At 46.2% G+C, this 24,358-nt stretch overlaps 1 protein-coding gene across 2 annotated transcripts in view; it reads right to left on the bottom strand.

The window, feature by feature from the left end:
- The window catches only part of LOC122926669 (E3 ubiquitin-protein ligase CBL-B-B-like), a 73,483-nt gene that overhangs the window by 31,223 nt on the left and 17,902 nt on the right, over positions 1 to 24,358 (bottom strand). For both annotated transcript variants that reach the window (XM_044278119.1, XM_044278120.1), the window contains exons 2-4: positions 9,027 to 9,173; positions 7,711 to 7,867; positions 4,359 to 4,480 (exon numbers count right to left, since the gene is read on the bottom strand). In XM_044278119.1, coding sequence (XP_044134054.1) covers positions 4,359 to 4,480; positions 7,711 to 7,867; positions 9,027 to 9,173 — 426 coding nt within the window. The remainder of the gene's footprint in view (positions 1 to 4,358; positions 4,481 to 7,710; positions 7,868 to 9,026; positions 9,174 to 24,358) is intronic.

Below are 24,358 nucleotides of genomic sequence, written 5' to 3'. Positions count from 1 at the left end.
CTTAATACAGAATGCTTAGTAATATAGGGATGGAGGGGTTAAAAAAATTAAAATGTAACTCACCTCATCCACTTGTTCGCACAGCCCGGCTTGTCTTCTTTCTTCTTCTTTGATAACCTGGGAGGAAAAGGACCTTTGGTGACGTCACTGCGCTCATCACATGGTCCGTCACATGGTCAATTACATGATCCGTCATCACGGTGATGGACCATGTGATGAGCGCAGTGATGTCACCAAAGGTCCTTTTCCTCCCAGGTTATCAAAGAAGAAGAAAGGAGACAAGCCGGGCTGCGCGAACAAGTGGATGAGGTGAGTTTAATTATTATTATTTTTTTTAACCCCTCCATTCCTATTTTACTAAGCATTCTGTATTAAGAATGCTATTATTTTCCCTTATTACCATGTTATAAGGGAAAAAATTATAATGATCGGGTCCCCATCCCGATCATCTCCTAGCAACCATGCGTGAAAATCGCACCGCATCCGCACTTGCTTGTGATTTTCACGAAGCCTCATTCACTTCTATGGGGCCTGTGTTGCATGAAAAACGCACAAAATAGAACATTCTGCAATTTCATGCAACGCACAAGTGATGTGTAAACATCACCGCTTGTGTACACAGCCCCATAGAAATGAATGGGTCAGTGCGGGTGCAATGCGTTCACCTCACGCATTGCACCTGCGCGGAAATCTCGCCCGTGTGAAAGAGACCTTAGAGATGTGAAGCTGGGGGGAAAATTAGAATCAGACTGGGCAAAACCAATCTGAGCAGGTACAGCCACCTGTGTGGTCAAGATGATGTACTTGTGCAGAAAAAGAAGACTGCAACTCCTTAGGGTCCATTCATACGTCCACACGAATGGGTCCGCATCTATTCCGCAATTTTGCAGATGCATTCATTTAAAAAACGATAGAGCATGTCCTATATAGGCATTTCTATTATAGTGCCGGCCATGTGCGACAATGAGCTTTGTGAGGACAGTCAGCAGTTACAGGCCAGCCCAGACTTGGAGGAGAGGTCCACTGGGGACTCCTTTAGGTGTGCAACTACTAATGATGACAGTCGGGTGGGAGCACATTGCAAGAGGTCAGGGATGTGAGCAAAAGACAGAGGAGGGTGACATAAGTGACTGCCAAACATTTGTAGATGATGATGAAGTCGATCGCACGTAGGAGCTGGGTGAAGAGGGAGCATCATGATCATCAGGGGGTGAGGATGGCAACATGCCCGTGATACAGCAGCTTGGAACCAGTGGGAGGTCTGGAGCCAAACACGGGAAGGGTACACCGTCTGCTCAGCAGACTACCTGTGACAAACCCACTAGCAGTGCACGTGTTCATGAAAGCAACAGCAGGCCAATCACACGTGGGAGCTGGGTGAAGAGGGAGCATCTTGGTCATCAGGGGGCGAGTGTGGCAGCATGCACATGAGACAGCAGTGTGGCAGCATGTCCGTTGGACAGCAGGGTAAAAGCAGTGGAAGGTCTGGAGCCAAACGCGGGAGTGGTACACCGTCTGCTACTCGGGAGACTACCTGTGAGGAACACACTAGGGTTCATAAAAGCAGGGTCAGGCAGGCATCACACAGTGGTGTTGGGAAAATGCCATACTTGGCAGTGTGGGAATTTTTCACCAAGTCACTAGGGGATGTTGGCATGCTGGTTTGCAGGATGTGTGGGCTAAAGGTAAGGTGGGGCATGACGGCCCTGGGTTAACATATTGAGCGTCAACATAAAGTGGCATGGGAAAACTGTGCCACTGATTTAGTGTTACAGCCTGATGCAGCATCTCCCATCGGCCCACATACCCTCTCTAGCAGTCAGGGCTCGTCAACATCAGCAGGAGGAAGGTGTCGTTACTTCCCATTGACTTAAATTTCATCTATTGCTACTGATGCTCCTCCTCCTCGTCACTTGTTTCGACAGCAATTGATGACGATTGCATAGAGACAACAGTATGTGTGCACTCATCCAATGACGCAGAAGCTGAACGTGCACCTGGCCAAGTTCCTGGTACTACAGTCCCTCCCTTTCCATGATGTTGACTCTGCACATTTCAGAGAACTGATGGCTTATGACCAGCCAAGGTGGAGAGTCCCAAGCCAACATTAATTTAGCAAAAAAGCTGTCCAGCCTTGCATACGTACGTTGAGAAGAAGGTGGGCCAGTCGTTGGGTATCAGTGTCTGGTATAGTTCACACCAGCACTGACGTATGGAATTGTAACTATAGTTAAGGACAATATATGTCGTTCACAGCCTAATAGTAAATATGGTTCTGGACAAGGCACACCAGTAACTTGGCCATGTGGTGGCAATGCCACCTTCATGTTGTAATCGTGGGATTTCTACTCTAAAGTCCTCCTCTGCCTCCTCATCCTCCATCTTGTCCTCACCCTCCCCTCTAGGCACAGTTCACAGTGGTCCTCCATGATATCACAGAAGGCCTCTTTCACACTTGCGTTGTCCGGATCCGGCGTGTACTCCACTTGCCGGAATTACACGCCGGATCCGGAAAAACGCAAGTGTACTGAAAGCATTTGAAGACGGATCCGTCTTCAAAATGCTTTCAGTGTTACTATGGCACCCAGGACGCTATTAAAGTCCTGGTTGCCATAGTAGGAGCGGGGAGCGGGGGAGCGGAATACTTACAGTCCGCGCGGCTCCCGGGGCGCTCCAGAGTGACGTCAGAGCGCCCCATGCGCATGGATGACGTGCCATGCGATCACGTGATCCATGCGCCTGGGGCGCCCTGACGTCACTCTGGAGTGCCCCGGGAGCCGCACGGATGGTAAGTATACTGCTCCCCCGCTCCCCGCTACACTTTACCATGGCTGCCAGGACTTTAGCGTCCCGGCAGCCATGGTAACCATTGAGAAAAAGCTAAACGTCGGATCCGGCAATGCGCCAAAACGACGTTTAGCTTAAGGCCGGATCCGGATCAATGCCTTTCAATGGGCATTAATTCCGGATCCGGCCTTGCGGCAAGTCTTCAGGATTTTTGGCCGGAGCAAAAAGCGCAGCATGCTGCGGTATTTTCTCCGGCCAAAAAACGTTCCGTTCCGGAACTGAAGACATCCTGATGCATCCTGAACGGATTTCACTCCATTCAGAATGCATTAGGATAAACTGATCAGGATTCTTCCGGCATAGAGCCCCGACGACGGAACTCTATGCCGGAAGACAATAACGCAGGTGTGAAAGAGCCCTAAGCTAGGTGTTGTTGTAATGTGGTTCTGCACCTCGTCAGCCTAGGGAAACAGATCCATGCCAGGTAGGAACTGCTCCTCGTCAGAAATAAAGCAATCGAACACTGGCTGTCTCCTTGCCAACTGGAGATAGGAACCATGTTTACTGATAATGGGAAGAACATTTTGTCTGTGCTGTGTCAGGGAGGGCTGACCCATGTGCCTGCATGGTGCATGTCTTCAATCGAGGCTGGTTCCTCAAGTCTTCCACTGAACTGCAAGAGCTGTTAAAAAAAGTCCAGGAAACTGTGCATGCACTTTAGCCACTCTTAGGCCCCTTTCACACGAGTGAGTGTAACGCTCCGGACTCGCAGTGCAGCACCCGTCCTGAACTTCCAGCACTGCTGGGGTAGCATAGCATTATACTGATTTATGATGCTACGTAACACTTAGAAGTCTGGAATGTTTTGGATAACACTGACTTCATTATGTCACTGTTATCCATGAATTCCAGGACTGTAAGGTTTACATAGCATCATAAATCAGTATAATGCTATTCCACCCTGGCAGTAATGGAAGTTCAGGACGGGTGCTGCGCTGTAAGTCCGCATTGTGACACTCACTTGTCTGAAAGGGGCCTTACCATGCAAAACACGGACACTTTGAGCTGCAAAGTCAAAATCCTCTTCTCCAACATCGATTGATTTTCCACTCGCTGGAACTCTACGCAACATATGTTAGACCGTCTGTACAAGTAGAGGAAGCAGGTCAGCGATTTCTCAATGCTGCAGGCGGACAGGTTTATTCCCCAGAGTAACTTCCACATTGGCCAGTGGCAGCTCATGCGTGACATGTGCCGTTTGCTCAGGCCGTTTGAGGAGGCCACTTTATTAGTCAGTTGGCAGAACTACAGAGTGAATGATGTCATTCCACTCCTTAACATCCTCGAGGGGTTCCTGAGAAGAAGTGGTGCCGTGGAGAAGGACATAAACGCCCAGGAATTTTATACACAACTAGGTGGTTTATCTGCCCAAGCAACAGGAGAGGAGCTGGAGGGCTCCTTAAAGGTTTACATTTTATGCCTACTAAGATAAAATGGCCAAGTTGTTAATATTCAACCATTTTTTCAGCAATCAAGAATGCTAATTCTCTCAAAATCCAAATGTGCCTTACCTGCCGGGCTTGTGAATGTGACCCTGTAAAATTTCCTTTACTTCATCATACGTTAGGAATGCCATGTAACCAGGATGGGTGACTGCCAGCAACATCCAGTTCTGGAGCAAGGTCTCCCATGGCTAGGGACAATAGAAAACAGAACAAAGCTTAGGCTTCGTTCACATCACCGTTCAGCCTTTCCGTTCTCCTGCTCCTAAACGGAGCAGGAGAACGGAAAGGACGGATTCGGCACATAACTGAGTCGAATGGAACCCAAGGACCCCATAGACTATAATGGGGTCCGTTAGGTTTCCGCTCAGAAGAAGATTTTTGAAGCGGAGACAAATGTCCTGCATGCACAACTTTTTCTCTCAGCTCCAAAATCATCTTCTGAGCGGAAACTCAACAGACCCCATTATAGTCTATAGCTCAGTTATGTGCCGAATCTGTCCTTTCCATTATCCTGCTCCGTTTAGGAAAAGAGAACGGAAAGGCTGAACGGTGATGTGAACAAAGTCTTAGAGGTATTATTGAGAGACATGGTGAGTAATAAAAATAACAAAGCTAAAAAAACAGACCAAATGAGAATAAAGGCAAAAATAAAACAAACAATGGATTTTAGTTATTATTCCTAAGGGTTTTTTATTTTATTCCAGACACAGTGCTACCATTGTCTATGGACTGTGTCTGATATTGCTACTTGGCTCTATTCACTTTAGTAGGGATGGGCTCCATACCAGACACAGCCCAGGAACAATGGCGGTGCTGGCTCTGGAACTCTTTTGACATTGAAAATGATTTTTATATGTTATCTATTCATTTTAGATCCCCTGAGATTCAGTTGGCAACCTGCTCTTAGTTTCAGACTTTTGCCATGTGATTGTGTCCCTTCAAGTAATACACAGTGGATGTGAGCTTTGTGTGTCTAGGGTGCTGCTGCCTTCAATAGCTCTCATGTATCAGCATAGCTTTTTGGTCTGATTTTCTAGAATTCATGGTATGTCTTTTCTCTTGTACTTGTAAGGTGGAAGGGAAACAGTTTACAGAGGGGAAAGATGGTGAAATTGTCATGTTTCATATGTTTATTTTACTGTAAAGCATGTGGCACAGGGTGACTGCTGTTGTGATAGGTCTACAGGCAAGTGGTAGCAGCCTGCAACTCATGTGGACAGGTAGTTAAGGCTGGTATGGCCCTTTAGGTATTTAGTGATGGCTGACTGGCTTTTGGGTGACATGCCTCATCAATATGGCGCTGGGGATTGTTGAGCCCGCAAGCCATTATTGACAAGGAGAAGAGAATGTAATTGGTTTCAGTGGACTGTGTGGGGTTGCTGCTGCTCTGAGGCATGGGGAGTAGCCTGCAGAACCACTCTCTGGCAGAGAGAGAAAAAGAGGCCCGAAATTGTACCCACAAAACCTACCATAATTGTGTCTGCCAAGTCATTGCACTTTTATTGTGGCCCTCCAGTGTGAACTTGGTTGAACTGGGACTGAAAACTGTTATGGTAGCAGAGTTATTATTGGAGTTGATAAACTTTTACTAGCAAGGACCCTTTTGTCACCTCAGTATTTTGGTGTACCTCCTCTTGCTGTACATATAAGCAGGCAAATGTCTACTGGATCCCTTTACAGAGAACAGGCATCCAGCGGTGTGAGGTGGTATCAGGTTATACCGGTTATACTGAAAACAATGAAGTCCTGCAGTCTGTTCCTCTGCCGGAAATGACTGCCAGAGTCCATAGTGCATATGTGAACGCAGCTTTAGCTGTATTTTACTCTGTTTTCTCTCTACATTTGTGCACAGTCTTTGTGATTCTCTTCCTGCAAAATGCCTTATGTGATTTCCGTAATCTCAAGATAGTGAAATCTGACCTTCTTAGATGCTTTCCCACTCTCTACTCTCTGATTTGCCATAGAAATCCTCCTATTCCCTGCTGCTATTTCAAGTGCTGAGAGAAAGGAGGGGAAGCAAAGATAGTCATCAGAAACAGATTTATATTCAGCACCTCCAGTTGCTACACATACTTTACAGCAGTGATGCCCAACCTACGGCCCTCTAGCTGTTGTAAAACTACAACTCCCACCATGCCTTGCTGTAGGCTGACAGTAGTAGGCTGTCTGGGCATGCTGGGAGTTGTAGTTTTGCAACAGCTGGAGGGCCGCAGGTTGAGCATCCCTGCTTTACAGAAATGTGGACAGGTAGTTAAGGCTGGTATGGCCCTTTAGGTATGCAGTAATGGCTGACTGGCTTTTGGGTGAGAGATCTCTCCCATCATCTATTTATCCCCAGGACTGTGACGAGGGGACACCCTCTGCGTCTGGAGGAAAGAAGGTTTGTACACAAGCATAGAAGAGGATTCTTTACGGTAAGAGCAGTGAGACTATGGAACTCTCTGCCTGAGGAGAGGGTGATGGTCAGTTCACTAAGGGTACTTTCACACTTGCATTGGTGGATTCTGACAGGCAGTTCCGTCGCCGGAACTGCCTGCCGAATCTGGCAATCTGAATGCAAACGGAAACCATTTGTAGACGGATCCGGATGCGGATCTGTCTCACAAGTGCATTGCAATACCGGATCCGTCTCTCCGATGTCATCCGGAAAAACGGATCCGGTATTTATTTTCTTTACATTCTTTACATTTTTAAAGGTCTGCGCATGCTCAGCCCTGAAGACCGGATCCGTCAATGCAGCACTAATACATTCCAATGGAAAAACGGCATTCTGGCAAGTGTTCAGGATTTTTGGCTGGAGAGAAAAATGCAGCATGCTGTGTTTTTTTTCTCTGTCCAAATACCGTAAAAGGACTAAACTGAAGACATCCTGATGCATCCTGAACGGATTGCTTTCCATTCAGAATGCATTAGGATAAAACGGATCAGTTTTTTTAGGGTATTGAGCCCCTAGGATGGATCTCAATACCGGAAAACTTTGACGCAAGTGTGAAAGTACCCTAAAAGAGTTCAAGAGGGGCCTGGATGTATTTCTGGAGTGTAATAATATTACAGGCTATAGCTTCTAGAGAGGGGTCGTTGATTCAGGGAGTTATTCTGATTGCCTGATTGGAGTCGGGAAGGAATTTATTTTTTTGGGGGGGGGGGGAAATTGGCTTCTACCTCACAGTATATTTTTTGCCTTCCTCTGGATCAACTTGCAGGATAACAGGCTGATCTGGATGGACAAATGTATTTTTTAGGCCTTATAAACTATGTTACTATAAAATAGTAGGAATTGGACTATTTAGAAAGTTGCATCATTTTTGCATTTAGGAAGTAAATGAACACAAAAAATATTTGCAAATGTGTCCCTAGCCTAACTTCTTTAAAAAAAAAAAAAAAAAAAAGAAATGAGAAGAAATTTGTTGTAGATTACCTGAAATAGTCTGGAAAAGATGTCAAACTCAAACACTGAAATGTAATCATTACATGTGAGATCCATCGTACTGCGAAGAGCAGATTCCAGAGGCCCATCCCCAATTGGATGCATAGAATGAAGCCTATCCCTAAACTCCTCCCATCTCACAAGACACCTGTAAAATATATACATATATGTGGCAAAATAAATTCTTTTTCAACATAATCTTTTGTAACAAAGGTCAAAAGAAAAACAGTCGGCACCCCGCTTTCCCAGTGGCGTGGCGGACGTGTCTAGGGTCAGCGTCCCCAGAACAAACATGAAGATAAGACCGGCACTCACTTGTAGGTTGCGATTTCTGTTTTTATTGTCACATGAACATGTACAGTTGTGACGCGTTTCGGCTCAAGGCACGAGCCTTTCTCAAACCTTTTGAGAAAGGCTCATGCCTTGAGCCGAAACGCGTCACAACTGTACATGTTCATGTGACAATAAAAACAGAAATCGCAACCTACAAGTGAGTGCCGGTCTTATCTTCAAATCTTTTGTAACCAGTCATATTCTTGAAAATGTTTTGCTTATACAGTATGTTAGTTTATGCAGGGTTTCTTACTCTTTCCTCCAGGGAATCTGGTCGCTCCAAAACATCCCTCAAACTAGAGTAAGCAGTGAATAATGTAAGTGGTGCTGAGTCCGGTTATGTCATTTTTTATCTTCATATCCACATGCATTCCAAAACTGTGTTTCCACAAACCAGCAGTAAAATGCATTGAGAGGACTCCCGTTCTCACGTACATAATAGAGAGGACTCACATAGGAGTCCTCTCAATGCACGTTACTTCTGGTTTGTCAGAGCACAATCTCAGAATGCAGGTCAATATGAAAATTAAAATCATATAATCAGACTCAGCATCATTTACACTACTGTGGTTTGGAGCTGTCGGATTCCCTTTAAGATTAGATCTCATTGGGTCCAGAAAGTTCTGCAAACAAGTGGTATCACTAGGGGAAACTGTGGGTGTCCTAGAAAAAATGGTATTCCAGTACATGGTACCTATTCGATAAGGGATTTCTGAAGAGGTGCCAGAAGTGCCTGCTTGGTTGATACAGTGGGGTATAGCCAGCTAAACTCTCCTCATGCATCCTACATGACCCATCCATTCTCTTATGCACCCACACCTGTTCTCACCTTCTTCAGGTGGGGGTCCTGAAGAACTCCCACAGAAGCGTGTGCCCTATCTTTGTGTGTGCTACTGGTGACAATGCACTCATGAGGGGACTAGATTTCTGCAGGCAACATGAGGTATAAAAAAAGTTTCACATAGAACAGTTACCTTTTCCCAAATGTTTCTCCCCAGAATTTTGATGCTTCAAGTTTCGTGATCCGATATGAATTTCCTTGAAATCGTCCCCCAGGGAACAAGGCTCTGAGTTCACTAAGAATATGACTGAAGATTAGAGACAACTTAGTGAGGTTCCTCCTGAAAGAAATAATGAAGAATTTGCACCATGAATTGAAAAGCCCCTGTCCTGAGACATAACACATTTACAATGTATGAATGTGAAAAGAAATGTTTCCTTTTATTGGGAGCAAGCAGAGATCTTGAAACCGTGAAGAATTGAAACGTAATTATACTAGAAAGCTATCAAAATTGTTCTTATATAACATTGCTCCTGTTCCACACTTCTTCAGGTTATTATAGCAGTGGATCCTAACCAAACTGGACTGAACTTATTAAATGGGATTTCCAGGAGTAGAATATTGATGATCTATCCTCAGTTGATCAGTGGGGGACATCATCGGACAGCCTATGTTGTGTGACATCACTTTCCTTACATATTCCTCCTTTCAGTATGCTGATTTATTCTTTAACCCCTTAAGGACCAGGCTCATTTTCACCTTAAGGACCAGGCCATTTTTTGCAAATCTGACCAGTGTCACTTTAAGTGCTGATAACTTTAAAACGCTTTTACTTATACAGGCCATTCTGAGATTGTTTTTTCGTCACATATTGTACTTCATGACACTGGTAAAATAAAGTCAAAAAAATTAATTTTTTTGCATAATAAAATACCTAATTTACCAAAAATTTGGAAAAATTAGCAAATTTCAAAGTTTCAGTTTCTCTACTTCTGTAATACATAGTAATACCCCCAAAAATTGTGATGACTTTACATTCCCCATATGTCTACTTCATGTTTGAATTATTTTGGGAATGATATTTTATTTTTTGGGGATGTTACAAGGCTTAGAAGTTTAGAAGCAAATCTTGAAATTTTTCAGAAATTTACAAAAACCCAATTTTTAGGGACCACTACAGCTCTGAAGTCACTTTGCAAGGCTTACATAATAGAAACCGCCCAAAAATGACCCCATTCTATAAACTACACCCCTCAAGGTATTCAAAACTGATTTTACAAACTCTGTTAACCCTTTAGGTGTTGCACAAGAGTTATTGGCAAATGGGGATGACATTTGAGAATTTCATTTTTTTGCCTAATTTTCAATTTTAACCCATTTTTTCCACTAACAAAGCAAGGGTTAACAGCCAAAAAAGACTGTATCTTTATTGCCCTGACTCTGCCGTTTACAGAAACACCCCATATGTGGCCGTAAACTACTGTACGGCCACACAGCGGGGCGTAGAGTGAAAGGTGCGCCGGATGGTTTTTGGAAGCCAGATTTTGCTGGACAGTTTTTTTGACACCATGTCCCATTTGAAGCCCCCTGATGCACCCCTAGAGTAGAAACTCCATAAAAGTGACCCCATCTAAGAAACTACACCCCTCAAGGTATTCAAAACTGATTTTACAAACTTCGTTAACCCTTTAGGTGTTGCACAAGAGTTATTGGCAAATGGGGATGAAATTTGAGAATTTCATTTTTTTGCCTAATTTTCAATTTTAACCCATTTTTTCCACTAACAAAGCAAGGGTTAACAGCCAAACAAGACTGTATCTTTATTGCCCTGACTCTGCCGTTTACAGAAACACCCCATATGTGGCCGTAAACTACTGTACGGCCACACAGCGGGGCGTAGAGTGAAAGGTACGCTGTATGGTTTTTGGAAGGCAGATTTTGCTGGACTGGTTTTTTGACACCATGTCCCATTTGAAGCCCCCTGATGCACCCCTAGAGTAGAAACTCCATAAAAGTTACCCCATCTAAGAAACTACACCCCTCAAGGTATTCAAACTGATTTTACAAACTTTGTTAACCCTTTAGGTGTTGCACAAGATTTAATGGAAAATAGAGATACAATTTCAAAATTTCACTTTTTTGGCAGATTTTCCATTGTAATATTTTTCTTCCAGTTACAAAGCAAGGGTTAACAGCCAAACAAAACTCATTATTTATGGCCCTGATTCTGTAGTTTACAGAAACACCTCATATGTGGCTGTAGACCGCTGTACGGGCACACGGCAGGGCGCAGAAGGAAAGGAATGCCATACGGTTTTTGGAAGGCAGATTTTGCTGGACTGGTTTTTTGACACCATGTCCCATTTGAAGCCCCCTGATGCACCCCTAGAGTAGAAACTCCATAAAAGTTACCCCATCTAAGAAACTACACCCCTCAAGGTATTCAAACTGATTTTACAAACTTTGTTAACCCTTTAGGTGTTGCACAAGATTTAATGGAAAATAGAGATACAATTTCAAAATTTAACTTTTTTGGCAGATTTTCCATTTTAATATTTTTTTTCCAGTTACAAAGCAAGGGTTAACAGCCAAACAAAACTCATTATTTATGGCCCTGATTCTGTAGTTTACAGAAACACCTCATATGTGGTTGTAGACCGCTGTACGGGCACACGGCAGGGAGCAGAAGGAAAGGAATGCCATACGGTTTTTGGAAGGCAGATTTTGCTGGACTGGTTTTTTTGACACCATGTCCTATTTGAAGCCCCCCTGATGCACCCCTAGAGTAGAAACTCCAAAAAAGTGACCCCATTTTAGAAAGTACGGAATAGGGTGGCAGTATTGTTGGTACTAGTTCAGGGTAGATATGATTTTTGGTTGCTCTATATTACACTTTTTGTGCGGCAAGGTAACAAGAAATAGCTTTTTTGGCACGTTTTTTTTTTTGTTATTTACAACATTCATCTGACAGGTTAGATCACGTGGTAATTTTATAGAGCAGGTTGTCACGGACGCAGCGATACCTAATATGTATACAATTTTTTTTATTTATGTAAGTTTTATACAATAACTTCATTTTTAAAACCAAAAAATTGTTTAGTGTCTCCATAGTCTGAGAGCCATAGTTTTTTCAGTTTTTGGGCGATTATCTTGAGTAGGGTCTAATTTTTTGCGGGATGAGATGACAGTTTGATTGGCACTATTTTGGGGTGCATATGACTTTTTGATCGCTTGCTATTACACTTTTTGTGACGTAAGATGGCAAAAAATTGCTTTTTTTGCACAATTTATTTTTTTTATTTTTTATGGTGGTCACCTGAGGGGTTAGGTCATATGATATTTATATAGAGCCGGTCGATACGGACGCGGCAATACCTAATATGTATACTTTATTTTTATTTATGTAGGTTTTACACAATGATTTTATTTTTGAAACAAAAAAAATGATGTTTTAGTGTTTCCATAGTCTAAGAGCCATAGTTTTTTCAGTTTTTGGGCGATTATCTTGAGTAGGGTCAAATTTTTTGCGGGATGAGATGACGGTTTGATTGGTACTATTTTGGCGTACATGCGACTTTTTTGATCACTTTTATTACCTTTTTTGGGAAGTAAGGTGGGCAAAATTTCAATTTTCTCATAGTTTTTATTTTTTTATTTTTATGGCGTTCACTGTGCGGGGAAAGTAACATGACCGTTTTATAGATCAGGTCGTTACGGACGCGGCGATACCTAATATGTGTAGTTTATTTTATTTTTTTTAATTTTTATTCAGTGATAAATGTTATTTTTTTTATCTTAACTTTTTTCACTTATTTTTTTTTTTTTTTGACCCAGACCCACTTGGTTCTTGAAGATCCAGTGGGTCTGATGTCTGTAAAATACAGTACAGAACCTATATAGGTATCTGTAACTGTATTTTACTTACACTGAACAGATCTATGCTTTCAGCATAGATCTGTTCAGCACCATGGACAGCAGGACGCCTGAGCAGGCGTCCTGTTGTCATGGGAACCTTCCCCGTCTGCTCAGTTATGGTCAGAACTGCGCAGACGGGGAAGGGTAAGGACGGGGCTCTGGGGGGGCTGTCTGGGGGCTCTCTCCCTCTCCCATCGGGGGGCTGCAAAGGCACAGCAGCCCCCCGATCGGAGAGGGAGGGAGCTCCCTTTTACTGTTAACCTTTTCCATACAGCGGTCCGTACGGACCGCTGTATGGAAAGGGTTAAACGGCTGACATCGCATCAACGATGTCAGCCGTTTATACCAGGGTGCCAGCAATGTGCTGGCACCCTGGTATACCCACTGTACACCAACGATTATTCAATGGGAGGCGGGCGGGGGATCGCGATCCCGCCTGCCGCACCGCCCGCCTCCCGCAACGCCCCCACCGCCTGCGACACCCCCCCTGCACCACCCGCTGCCATCAAATCATGCAGGGGTGCAGGGGGGGGTGTACTATATTGATTTTAGACACTCTAAAGTTTCTGATCCCCGCGGTCAGGGACCGCGGGGATCAGAAACTGCAAAAAAGCGCAGCAAACCGCAGGTCTGAATTGACCTGCGGTTTGCTGCGATCGCCGACACGGGGGGGTCACATGACCCCCCCTGGCGTTTTAACAGGATGCCGGCTGAATGATTTCAGCCGGCATCCTGTTCAAATTAACCCCTGCGTCGCCGGAATGCCGATTTTAAAGTCAGGACGTACCGGTACGTCCTTGGTCCTTAAGGACTCGGGAAATAGGGCGTACCGGTACGTCCTATGTCCTTAAGGGGTTAAATATATAACTGCTAAAAAACTAGGTCTGAGCAGGTAGGTCCACTAAATAATGGTAAAGGGGGTAGTCACTGAAGATAAGGAAAAGGCAGAGTTACTAAATGTTTTTTTTTAGCTCTGTATATACAAAAGAAGAGAAAGGAGCTGATATCTGTGGTGCTGGGGCTGTTAGTACATCCAGTAATATACTCAATTGGCTAACTGTAGATATGGTCCAAGAGAAGCTAAATAATGCAAATGTGAAGAAGGCTCCGGGTCCAGATGGATTACGCCCAAGAGTGCTTAAAGAGCTCAGTTCAGTCATTGCTGTGCCCCTGCTTATAATTTTTAAAGATTCTCTAGGTACTGGTACAGTGCCAAGTGATTGGCGCAAGGCAAATGTGGTGCCCATATTCAAAAAAGGATCTAGGTCCTCCACAGGTAACTATAGACCTATAGGCTTGGAAAGTATAGTCTGTAATTGGATTGAAAACTGGCTGAAGGACCGTGTCCAGAGAATTCTGGTCAATTATTCCTATTCAGAATGGTCCCGGGTTATAAGTGGTGTACCCCAAGGTTCAGTGCTGGGCCCTTTATTATTTAATTTATTTATTAATGATATCGAGGACAGGATTATCATCACCATTTCTATTTTTGCAGATGACACTAAGCTGTGTGGAACTGTACAGTCTATGGAAGATGTCCATAAACTACAAGCTGACTTGAACACTGAGTGATTGGGCATCAACTTGGCAAATGAGGCTCAATGTGGATAAATGTAAAGTTATGAATCTTGGTAGTAATAATCTCTGTGCTTCATATGTCCTAGGGGGTGTAACACTGGGGGAGTCACTTATAGAGAAGGATTTGGGTGTCCTTGTAGATGGTAGATTAAATAACAGCATACAATGTCAATCAGCTGCTTCTAAGGCCACCAGGCTATTGTTATGCATTAAATGAGGCATGAGGTCGCGGGGCAGGGATTTAATATTACCAATATATATAGAAATAGACCGGCACTCGAACATATGGGTTCACGTGAGAGACCAAGCAGATAAAGTGCAATTTATTACAATTAACGCATAAAAACATACGTAGACATAAAAATAGGATAGACAAAGTCCTAGGTGGAATAATGAATATACTATCTAATCAATAGAGTCCGCAATAACGCAGGTGATTGAATGATAAGTCCCGCTATATAGATAAGTCCCGCTGGATGGGTAAGTCCCAGTATACTGTTAAATCCTATTTGATATAGTTCGTAGCAATCAATCTTATAATACAACTTGTTGAGTACTCACTGTTTAGTAATGCACTTGCTTGTGGCGTCCCACGTATCAAAGCACTTACCTCAGGTGTAGATGGCAAGATATAGTTGCTTGCTGATAACATAGATCGGAGCTCCGATAGATCGCTCCTATTCTCGCGAGACGAGCTGTTACCTTTTATTTCGTATAGTATGTAATACAGGCTCAAGAAATCGCAAGTTGAAAAATCGATCACCTGTAAATCTTCATTCGTACTTTCAAGAAGATATTTTCATCAGTATCTTTCAACAGTGCACGGCCATGCTTGAAGTTTCGGACTCTTTACGAATAAACTGTAGATTCCAGACGCGTTTCGAAATAGATCCCTATTTCTTCCTCAGTGGGTTTATTCATGTTAGAGAGTCCAAGTTCTTATATACCTGTCTGTTGATTGCTAGGGCGGATACCATCAAATTAGGGAAATGCATAAAACATGGGTAAAGAGTGAGATGATAAATCTTGCATAGCTTTTTTCTCTATAATGCAGTATTGCGGTAATAATGAGTCTTTGCTGCGTTTTTTTCTGGTACATATGCGTTTTTTGGTAAATAATTGCTAAATATAGTGACAATAACAGCCTATGTGTTAAAAAACATTTTCCTCTTTTAAATTAAAAAATACAATCATATATATGTTAATAAGATACGAGTCATACGTAATACACATAAAATATAGTAGAATGTATAAAATATGTAAAAGATATAAAATAAGTATATAAAATAAGTTGCTAAGTGCACAATATTTGCTATGCTGTAGATTTTTTAATATAAGGTGAAATTCAAGATGAATTCCCAGATGAAATCTCAAATGGAATATCAGATGGAATATCGAATAAAAATCGAATGGATGGGGTATCAGATGAGATATCAGATGAGATATAAGGGGGTTTGCCCATCACCAAGGGGACATTCCAGTGCTGATAAACAGCCAGACATGGGATATCCCATCGGTAAGGGGCACTCCCCCCATTAATTCTTTTTCACAAAAAGCCAAAAATTTCTAATTCAGCATTCAACCCTGCAGGTGATAGGCTACCAAAGTCAAAAATTTGTCTTGACTCCCTCCTTGACATTTTGGCAATATGTTTGCCGCCCCTCCAGTGTCTATCCACCTTCTCCAGTGCCGCAAATGCCAAGCCTCTATAATCTTGATTATGAAAATCTTTTGGATAGAGGATGATTTGTCATTCCTTTTTAAAAAAAAATTCCCTCTATTCAAAGATTTTCATAATCAAGATTATAGAGGTTTGGCATTTGCTGCACTGGAGAAGGTGGATAGACACTGGAGGGGCGGCAACCATATTGCCAAAATGTCAAGGAGGGAGTTAAGACGAATTTTTGACTTTGGTAGCCTATCACCTGCAGGGTTGAATGCTGAATTAGAAATGTTTGGCTTTTTGTGAAAAAGTATTAATGTCTGGCTGTTTATCAGCACTGGGATGTCCCCTTGGTGATGGGCAAACCCCCTTATATCTCATCTGATACCCCATCCATTCGATTTTTATTCGATATTCCATCTGATATTCCATTTGAGATTTCACCTGGGAATTCATCTGGAATTTCACCTTATATTAAAAAATCTACAGCATAGCGAATATTGTGCACTTAGCAACTTATTTGATATATTTTACATATTTTATACATTCTACTATATTTTATGTGTATTACGTACTACTCGTATCTTTATTAACATATATATGATTGTATTTTTTAATTTAAAAGAGGAAAATGTTTTTTAACACATAGGCTGTTATTGTCACTATATTTAGCAATTATTTACCCAAAAACACATATGTACCAGAAAAAACGCAGCAAAGACGCATTATTACCGCAATACCGCATTATAGAGAAAAAAGCTATGCAAGATTTATCATCTCACTCTTTACCCATGTTTTATTTCCCGAATTCCGCCCTAGCAATCAACAGACAGGTATATAAGAACTTGGACTCTCTAACATGAATAAACCCACTGAAGAATAAATAGGGATCTATTTCAAACGCGTCTGGGATCTACAGTTTATTCATAAAGAGTCCGAAACTTCAAGCATGGCCGCGCACTGTTGAAAGATACAGATGAAAATATCTTCTTGATTCTTGAAAGTACGAATGAAGATTTACAGGTGATCGAAGTTGATAACGGCAATATCCGAAAGGAAGGCAAACTTTGAGTTCAGTGAAAAAAAAGTCGAAGATTTATTGCAACTTCCAGCTTGCGATTTTTCAACTTGTGATTTCTTGAGCCTGTATTACATACTATATGAAATAAAAGGTAACAACTCGTCTTGCGAGAATAGGAGCGATCTATCGGAGCTCCGATCTATGTTATCAGCAAGCAACTATATCTTGCCATCTACACCTGAGGTAAGTGCTTTGATACGTGGGACACCACAAGCAAGCGCATTACTAAACAGTGAGTACTCAACAAGTCGTATTATAAGATTGATTTGCTACGAACTATATCAAATAGGATTTACCAGTATACTGGGACTTACCCATCCAGCGGGACTTATCTATATAGCGGGACTTATCATTCAATCACCTGCGTTATTGCGGACTCTATTGATTAGATAGTATATTCATTATTACACCTAGGACTTTGTCTATCCTATTTTTATGTCTACGTATGTTTTTATGTGTTAATTGGAATAAATTGCTTGGTCTCTCACGTGAAACCATATGTTTAAGTGCCGTCTATTTCTATATATATTATTCATTTACTTTGAAGGGGTGATTCAATATAGACCTCTGCACCTATCCGTGATTATAGAGGGTGAGCCGTCCTACCACTATAGTTCATTTATGTAATATTACCACTTTACAAAGCGTAAATCTGGAATACACAGTCCAGTTCTGGGCACCAGTCCATAGAAAGGATGCACTGCAGCTGGAAAAAGTACAGAGGAGAGCGACTAAACTGATAAGGGGCATGGAGGGTCTTAGTTATGAAGAAAGATTAAAAGAATCTAATTCATTTAGTCTTGAGAAGAGACGTCTTAGGGGGGACATGATTAACCTATACAAATATATAAAAGGGCCATACAAAAAATACGATGAAAAACTGTTCCATCTAAAATGCCCTGAAAAGACAAGGGAAAAAGTTAGTCTCCAGAAGCGTCAAAGCGTCTTTACTGTAAGAACTGTGAATCTGTGGAATAGACTTCCTCATGATAAGGTTATGGGGAATTCTCTCGGGTCCTTCACGCCCACCTTACCACCTCAATTTTCCCCCACATTACCTTACCCCCCCACCTACCAACCCACCAACAAATGACGCCACACCGTGAGTTGGAATTAAATGGCCACAGCAGCCTTTTATTAATACAAACATAACATATAAACTCCATATAATAATATATATAACAATATACCATATAAATATAACTTGACGAAGGAGGTCCTAGAAGCCCCTGATTCGATTCCAGCTGATGCCCCAAACACCCGGTTAAGCCACCCTGCCTCCAGCCGTATCACTCCAGCTCGGAGACACCGAGTGATGGTCACCCGCTGAAACCAACCAACTTTCCACACCTGGGAGTCCAGCCCCACCGTTTGAGGCCCTCCCATCCACAAACACCAAGCCCTAACACCGTCTTCCAGGACCTCTTACCGCCACAGACGCGCAACTTGACCCTTAACCTCAAGCTTGCGCGGCCCTCCACACACCCAGGGCTCGCTCAATCCCACCCTGCAAACCTAACGACCACAAATCGATGCCCACCGCATTGAGGTGGACACCATCCGCCCTCCAAAACTCACCAATACCGGATTCCAGCTCCAAATGCCGCACCACCACCGCCCCATTCCGCGCCATAAACTTCCCAACCGCCCTGTTCACCTTAATCCGGGCCTTATTAATCCTTTCCACCGAACGCGCCTCGCGCCAACGCCGCCTGGGAACTATATCCGACCATACCACCACCATCCCGGGAAACAACGCCCACAACCGTAACAGGTCGAACTTAACGTCCCTGATCAGCTCCCTAACCGGTTTCACGCCCAAGTCATTTCCCCCTGCATGCAACACCAAAACGTCCGGAGGCCGATCCAGTTGTACGAACCTGTGAACCTCCCTCAACACCCCCCCCCCACAACATACCTCTGTAACCCAGCCACCGGATGGCCGCCACCTCCCTATCAAAGCCCAATTGACGACCATTAGGCCTCACATCCGCCCTCAACGCCCCCAAAACACAAACGAATGGCCGATAATCCACACCAGAGCCGGAGAACTACCTGCAAGGAAAAAGCAGACAAAAACACTCATTACTGCCAAGGCCCCAAAACCACCGCCCCTACAGACCTCCTAAGCGGACATACGAACGAAATCGTCCCGACTCCCACCTACCGATCCTCTTAATAACCTCCTCGCCCATACCTAGTCGGGCCGCCTCCGTCGCCGCCCCAATCCGAAACGAGTGACCCGTGTAACGCTTCGGATCCACTCCCAATTCCCCCAAGCACCGCTTCAACACCGCTACGAACTGGAATCTGGACAAAAAGGACCCTTCCGCATGCCGCAACAGGGGGGGCCCCTCCCGACCCCCCACCAAACCGATACCGACCTACACAAAGAACCGGGCACATCGAGCAACCCGGCACTGCAAACAGGCAAATACTACACCCCCTCCCCTCCTGATCCATTTTCGACTTCCGCAAACGAACTACCACCCTGTCCTGCAGCACCTCCACATCCTCGTCCCTCAACCCCCCGGCACAACTAACACTCCCGCTCACCAACCCCCCTAAACGAAAAGCCCCAAAAAAGGCCAGCGAAAAAGCCGCTTTAAACAAGCGAACCTCCCCCCCAGAGCTACATACCACCTCCAAACGCCCCCCCAGACTCAACAACAGCTCGAAAGACACGGGCAACCGCCTGTCCGCCGACCGACAGCCCCGCCTCCAACCCTTCAGCACCTGCCGCACTACAAAAGCCTTAGTACAGTCAACCAACCCCCGCAACTTGAAGCCAAACGCCAGCCCAGCCATGCACTTGTTCACCCGCGCCACCGACCACCCCTCCTCCTTCTTCACCCCCAAGAACAACAACAAGGGGACCTCACCCGCATCCACCCCCACACCCAGCATGTCGCACCACCCAACCCAGGCCCCCTCATACGCCGCCCACGTCCCAGTCGACAATGAAGCCCTGAACAACCCACTCACAGTACCTCCAAGACCTCCCACAACAGCGCCGGACACTCCAACCCGACGACCTCCGCCTCCGGTGCCAGCTGCCGAAAGCGCTCCCACTGCGAACGAGAAAGAGCATCCGCAATACCGTTAGAAACACCTGGAACATGGACCGCCACCACCCACACATTCAGCTCCAAACAACGCAACACCATATGCTGTAATAACTTAACTACCGGGGGAGATGAAGCCGACAAACTATTAATCACCTGCACCACCCCCATGTTATCACAATGAAACCTCACCTTCTGGTTGCGAAACATGTTCCCCCACAACTCCAAGGCCAACACAATAGGAAACAGCTCCAACAAGGCCACATTTCTGGTCCAACCCCTCTCCTCCCAAGACCCAGGCCAGCGATCAGCGCACCACTGCCCGTGACAGTAAACCCCAAAACCAACCCCCCCTGCCGCATCCGAAAACAACTCAAAATCCACGCTGTCCACCGCATCCCCTAACACCAACGCCCTCCCATTAAACTCCGCCAAAAACCGAGCCCAGACCTCCAGATCATGCCGCAGCTCCCGCCCCAATCTAATAAAATGATGCGCTGCCGTCACCCCTGCGGTCGCAGCCGCCAACCGCCTGCAAAAAATCCGACCAATCGGCATAATCCGACACGCAAAATTCAACTTCCCCAACAACGACTGTAAATCCCTCAAACGAATCTTAACAGACCTCCTCGCCCTGTCAACCTCCCCCCTCAAGTCGCACAATTTATCCTCCGGTAACCGACACTCCATAGCTACCGTGTCCAAAACAATCCCCAAAAAACTCAACTCAGTCGTGGGCCCCACCGTCTTCCCATCCGCCAGCGGCACCCCAAAAGACGAAAACACCGACTGCAACGTAGAAAGCAACAACTGACACACCTGCGAGCCAGCCGGCCCCAAGCACAAGAAATCATCCAGGTAATGGATGACCGACCGACAACCCGAAACATCCACCACCACCCATTCCAGGAAGGAGCTAAACGCCTCAAAGTACGCACATGACAACGAACAGCCCATCGGCAGACACCTATCCACATAAAACCCCCCATCCCAGTAACATCCCAAAAGATGCAAGCTATCTGGATGAACCGGGAGCAACCGAAAAGCCGCCTCGATGTCCGTCTTTGCCAACAGCGTACCCGGACCCAAACGCCGCACCCACGCCACAGCCGCATCAAACGAGGTATAGACCACCGAACACAAGTCAGGATCAATACCCTCGTTGACCGACGCCCCTTTCGGAAAGGACAAGTGATGAATCAGCCGAAACTTGTTCGGCTCCTTTTTTGGCACCACCCCCACCGGTGAAACCTTAAAGTCAGCCAACGGCGGCTCTGCAAACGGGCCATCCATCCGCCCCAACAACACCTCCTTCCTCAGCTTATCAGACACTATGTCCGCATGCTCCCCTGCTGACCGCAAATTCCTACCATTGAACCTGGTGGGACCTGCGTCCGACGGGATCCTAAAACCAAAACTAAAACCATCCAACAACAACTGAGCCGCTGCCCGCACCGGATATCTATTTAAAAACGGCTCCATCCTTCCCACCCGCACCGGCGTCACCCCCTTTTCCACCAGAATCCCCTCCCCGCGGCCTACCGCCCCGAAAACACCTGGACGCCCCATGAGCCCCCCCACAGGCCGTGCACTCGTGCTTGAACTTACACTTTGCTCCAAACCTGCAGTTCCCTTCGTTAAAAAGGAAGCACAACCCCTTTGCCGCCGCTGTGGACAGTCCAGACTGTCCCGCCCCACCACCCGCGTCCCCCCGAAAGGACTGCCCCTGCCGCCCTGGCGCCGCCACCCGCATCCACAAACCAATATCTTTATGGTCCCATCGCATATTCGGACGGACCGCCTTCCTCTGCCGAAACTGCTCATCATAGCGCAGCCAGCCCACACCCCCATACACCCGATACGCTTCCCCGATCGCGTCCATGTAACAAAACAGAGCGGAGCAGCACTCCGGCGCCTTTTCCCCAATGACGCTCGCCAGGATAGCAAACGCCTGCAACCAATTAGAAAAGGTACGCGGAATCAGCCGATACCGACGCTTTTCCTCCTCCTCCTTCTTCCCTTCCTCCCGTCGCGACCTGTCTAACTGAAATCTCTCTAAAGGCAACAACGAAAATATCTCGACATATTCCCCTTTCCAAATCCGCTCCCTCACATCCGCCTTCAAATGCGCCCCCAAGGGGCCCTCAAAACAAACGTACACCTCCCCTTGGGCCGTATCGTCCACCTTCCGACGCTCCTCTTCCCCACCCGCCTGTGTCTGCACTGACACTGCCTCACCCGCCCGCACCGTAGCCCCAGCCACCCCAGCTCCCCCCGGCACCGGCACCACGGGGCCCCCCCCAACCCCCCACGCCGGCAGCGGAGACAAACCCGCACCCCCAAGACCCGCAACCCACCCCGCCAGACTCCCCAACAACTGACTCAGACCCCCCACCAACTCACCGGGACTCCCCCCAGCCCCCACCCCCCCGGGGGCCCCTGACAACGCACACAGAGATGCCGCAGTGTTCTTACCTGGCTGCCCGGGCGCTGTGGACCCCGCAGCCGTCAGTCCTGACTCCAGACGATCTCCTCTCAGCACGCCCACGTCCTCCTGCGCCGGCACAATCACGGATCCGACTCCCAGCACCCCAGCCTCCACAGTGCTGGGTGCGCACGATGATGGCGACGACACCTCTTCTGGCTGGCACCTACCAGCGCTCTCCCCGCCTCTATCTTCCTCCCAAGGCCTGGACCCCTGCGCTCCAGCAGCCAGCCCAGCCTCGTGACCGCTCTGCCGCACGCTCCCTCGCCGCGCAGGCCTCCCGACCCCAGGTGACAGGGGGGATCCCGCAGGTCCTGGTCCCGATCCCTCGCCGCAAGCTGGTAAAAGCAGGGGGGGGGACCCCTGCCCTGCGCTGGGCTCCGCCGTACGACGGGATTCCTCCCACGCCGGGAGGCCGCTGCCGAAGCTCTAGCAGAGCCTCCCCGACGTGGAGGGTCCCTGGAGGGGCTCCCAATCCGGCGCCGAGCCCGTGGGGTCTCACTCGGGCTAAGGCGCGACGGCGGCCGTACCCGCCGCGGCCGTCTGCCCTCCGGTGTCAAGCCAGCCGCGCTTGCATCCTCCCCACCAAGCACCGCCGCCACCTGTGCCTCCAACCACTCAGGGCCCCGGGACTCTGCCGCCGCCCGCAATCTATTCAGCATCGCCTCCATAGCCGCACACACGCTCGATTACTCCACCAGTTTTCTACCCTAAAATGGCGCCCGCTCTTCCCGCCTCTACCCCTTTTAAATCCCTAGCTCCGCCCACCCCCTCTGCTAACCCGGCCCCTTAACCTTAACCTTTTCCTACCTAATTCCGCCCGCTTGTTAACCCCCGCCGTCCCCTCGACCCCAAACCTCTCATGCCAGCCTCCCCTTAGGCTGCGCTTAGTACGGCTGCACTGGACGTGGTCACAGCTGGAACAGTGGACAGTTTTAAAAAGGGTTTAGATGAATTTGTAAAAGTAAATTACATTAATGCTTATGAAAATGTGTAGAAATTTGAGTCTCACTTCCTTCTGGAATTCGCATCCCCACCTATCCCTTGATTGAACTGGATGGACTTATGTCTTTTTTTCAACCGTATTAACTATGTAACTATGAGTCGGTTAATCCTGATGGGGGATTTTAACGCGGTCATGGACCCCAATAAGGATAGATTCACTTTAGATGCAGATCGGGGGAGGAACCCTTGTAACTCCTCGTTGCCCCAGTTTTGTTTAGAGGCAGGAGTGGTAGATATATGGGAACACCTCGGCGGAGGAAAGAGAGTATACTCTTGTGTCAGTAGGGGCGGTAGAGCAATGTCTAGGATTGATCTAGCATTCACCAATGAGAGCAACTTGAGTAATATCCGTAAGATACGATACGGAGTAAGAACTGTTTCTGACCACTCACCCGTATTAGTTGAGGTTCGCACTGGGGAGAATAAGGATAGAAGGGGGCTAGGATTCAAGCTGAACCCATATTGGCTCACCATTTTGGAGAATCCTCAGTCTATTAAACTACTGATATCCTCCTTTTGGGAGGTGAATCTTCCCTCTGCTAGCATCAATATAGTATGGGATGCCTTGAAAGCATACTTAAGAGGGGTCTTTATAAGTGAGATTGCTGCAGCAAAGAGAACATTTAGGGAAAAAGAGGAGGAATTGGTTAAGATTGCTGCATCTACAACTGAGCGATTTACCAGTCAACCCACGGAATACAACAGGGAAGAGATGCAGAAGGCTAGCTGCTTT

Source organism: Bufo gargarizans, chromosome 2 (genome assembly GCF_014858855.1).
Source record: "Bufo gargarizans isolate SCDJY-AF-19 chromosome 2, ASM1485885v1, whole genome shotgun sequence".
Taxonomy (NCBI): domain Eukaryota; kingdom Metazoa; phylum Chordata; class Amphibia; order Anura; family Bufonidae; genus Bufo; species Bufo gargarizans.
This window is presented reverse-complemented; position numbering and strand designations above follow the sequence as displayed.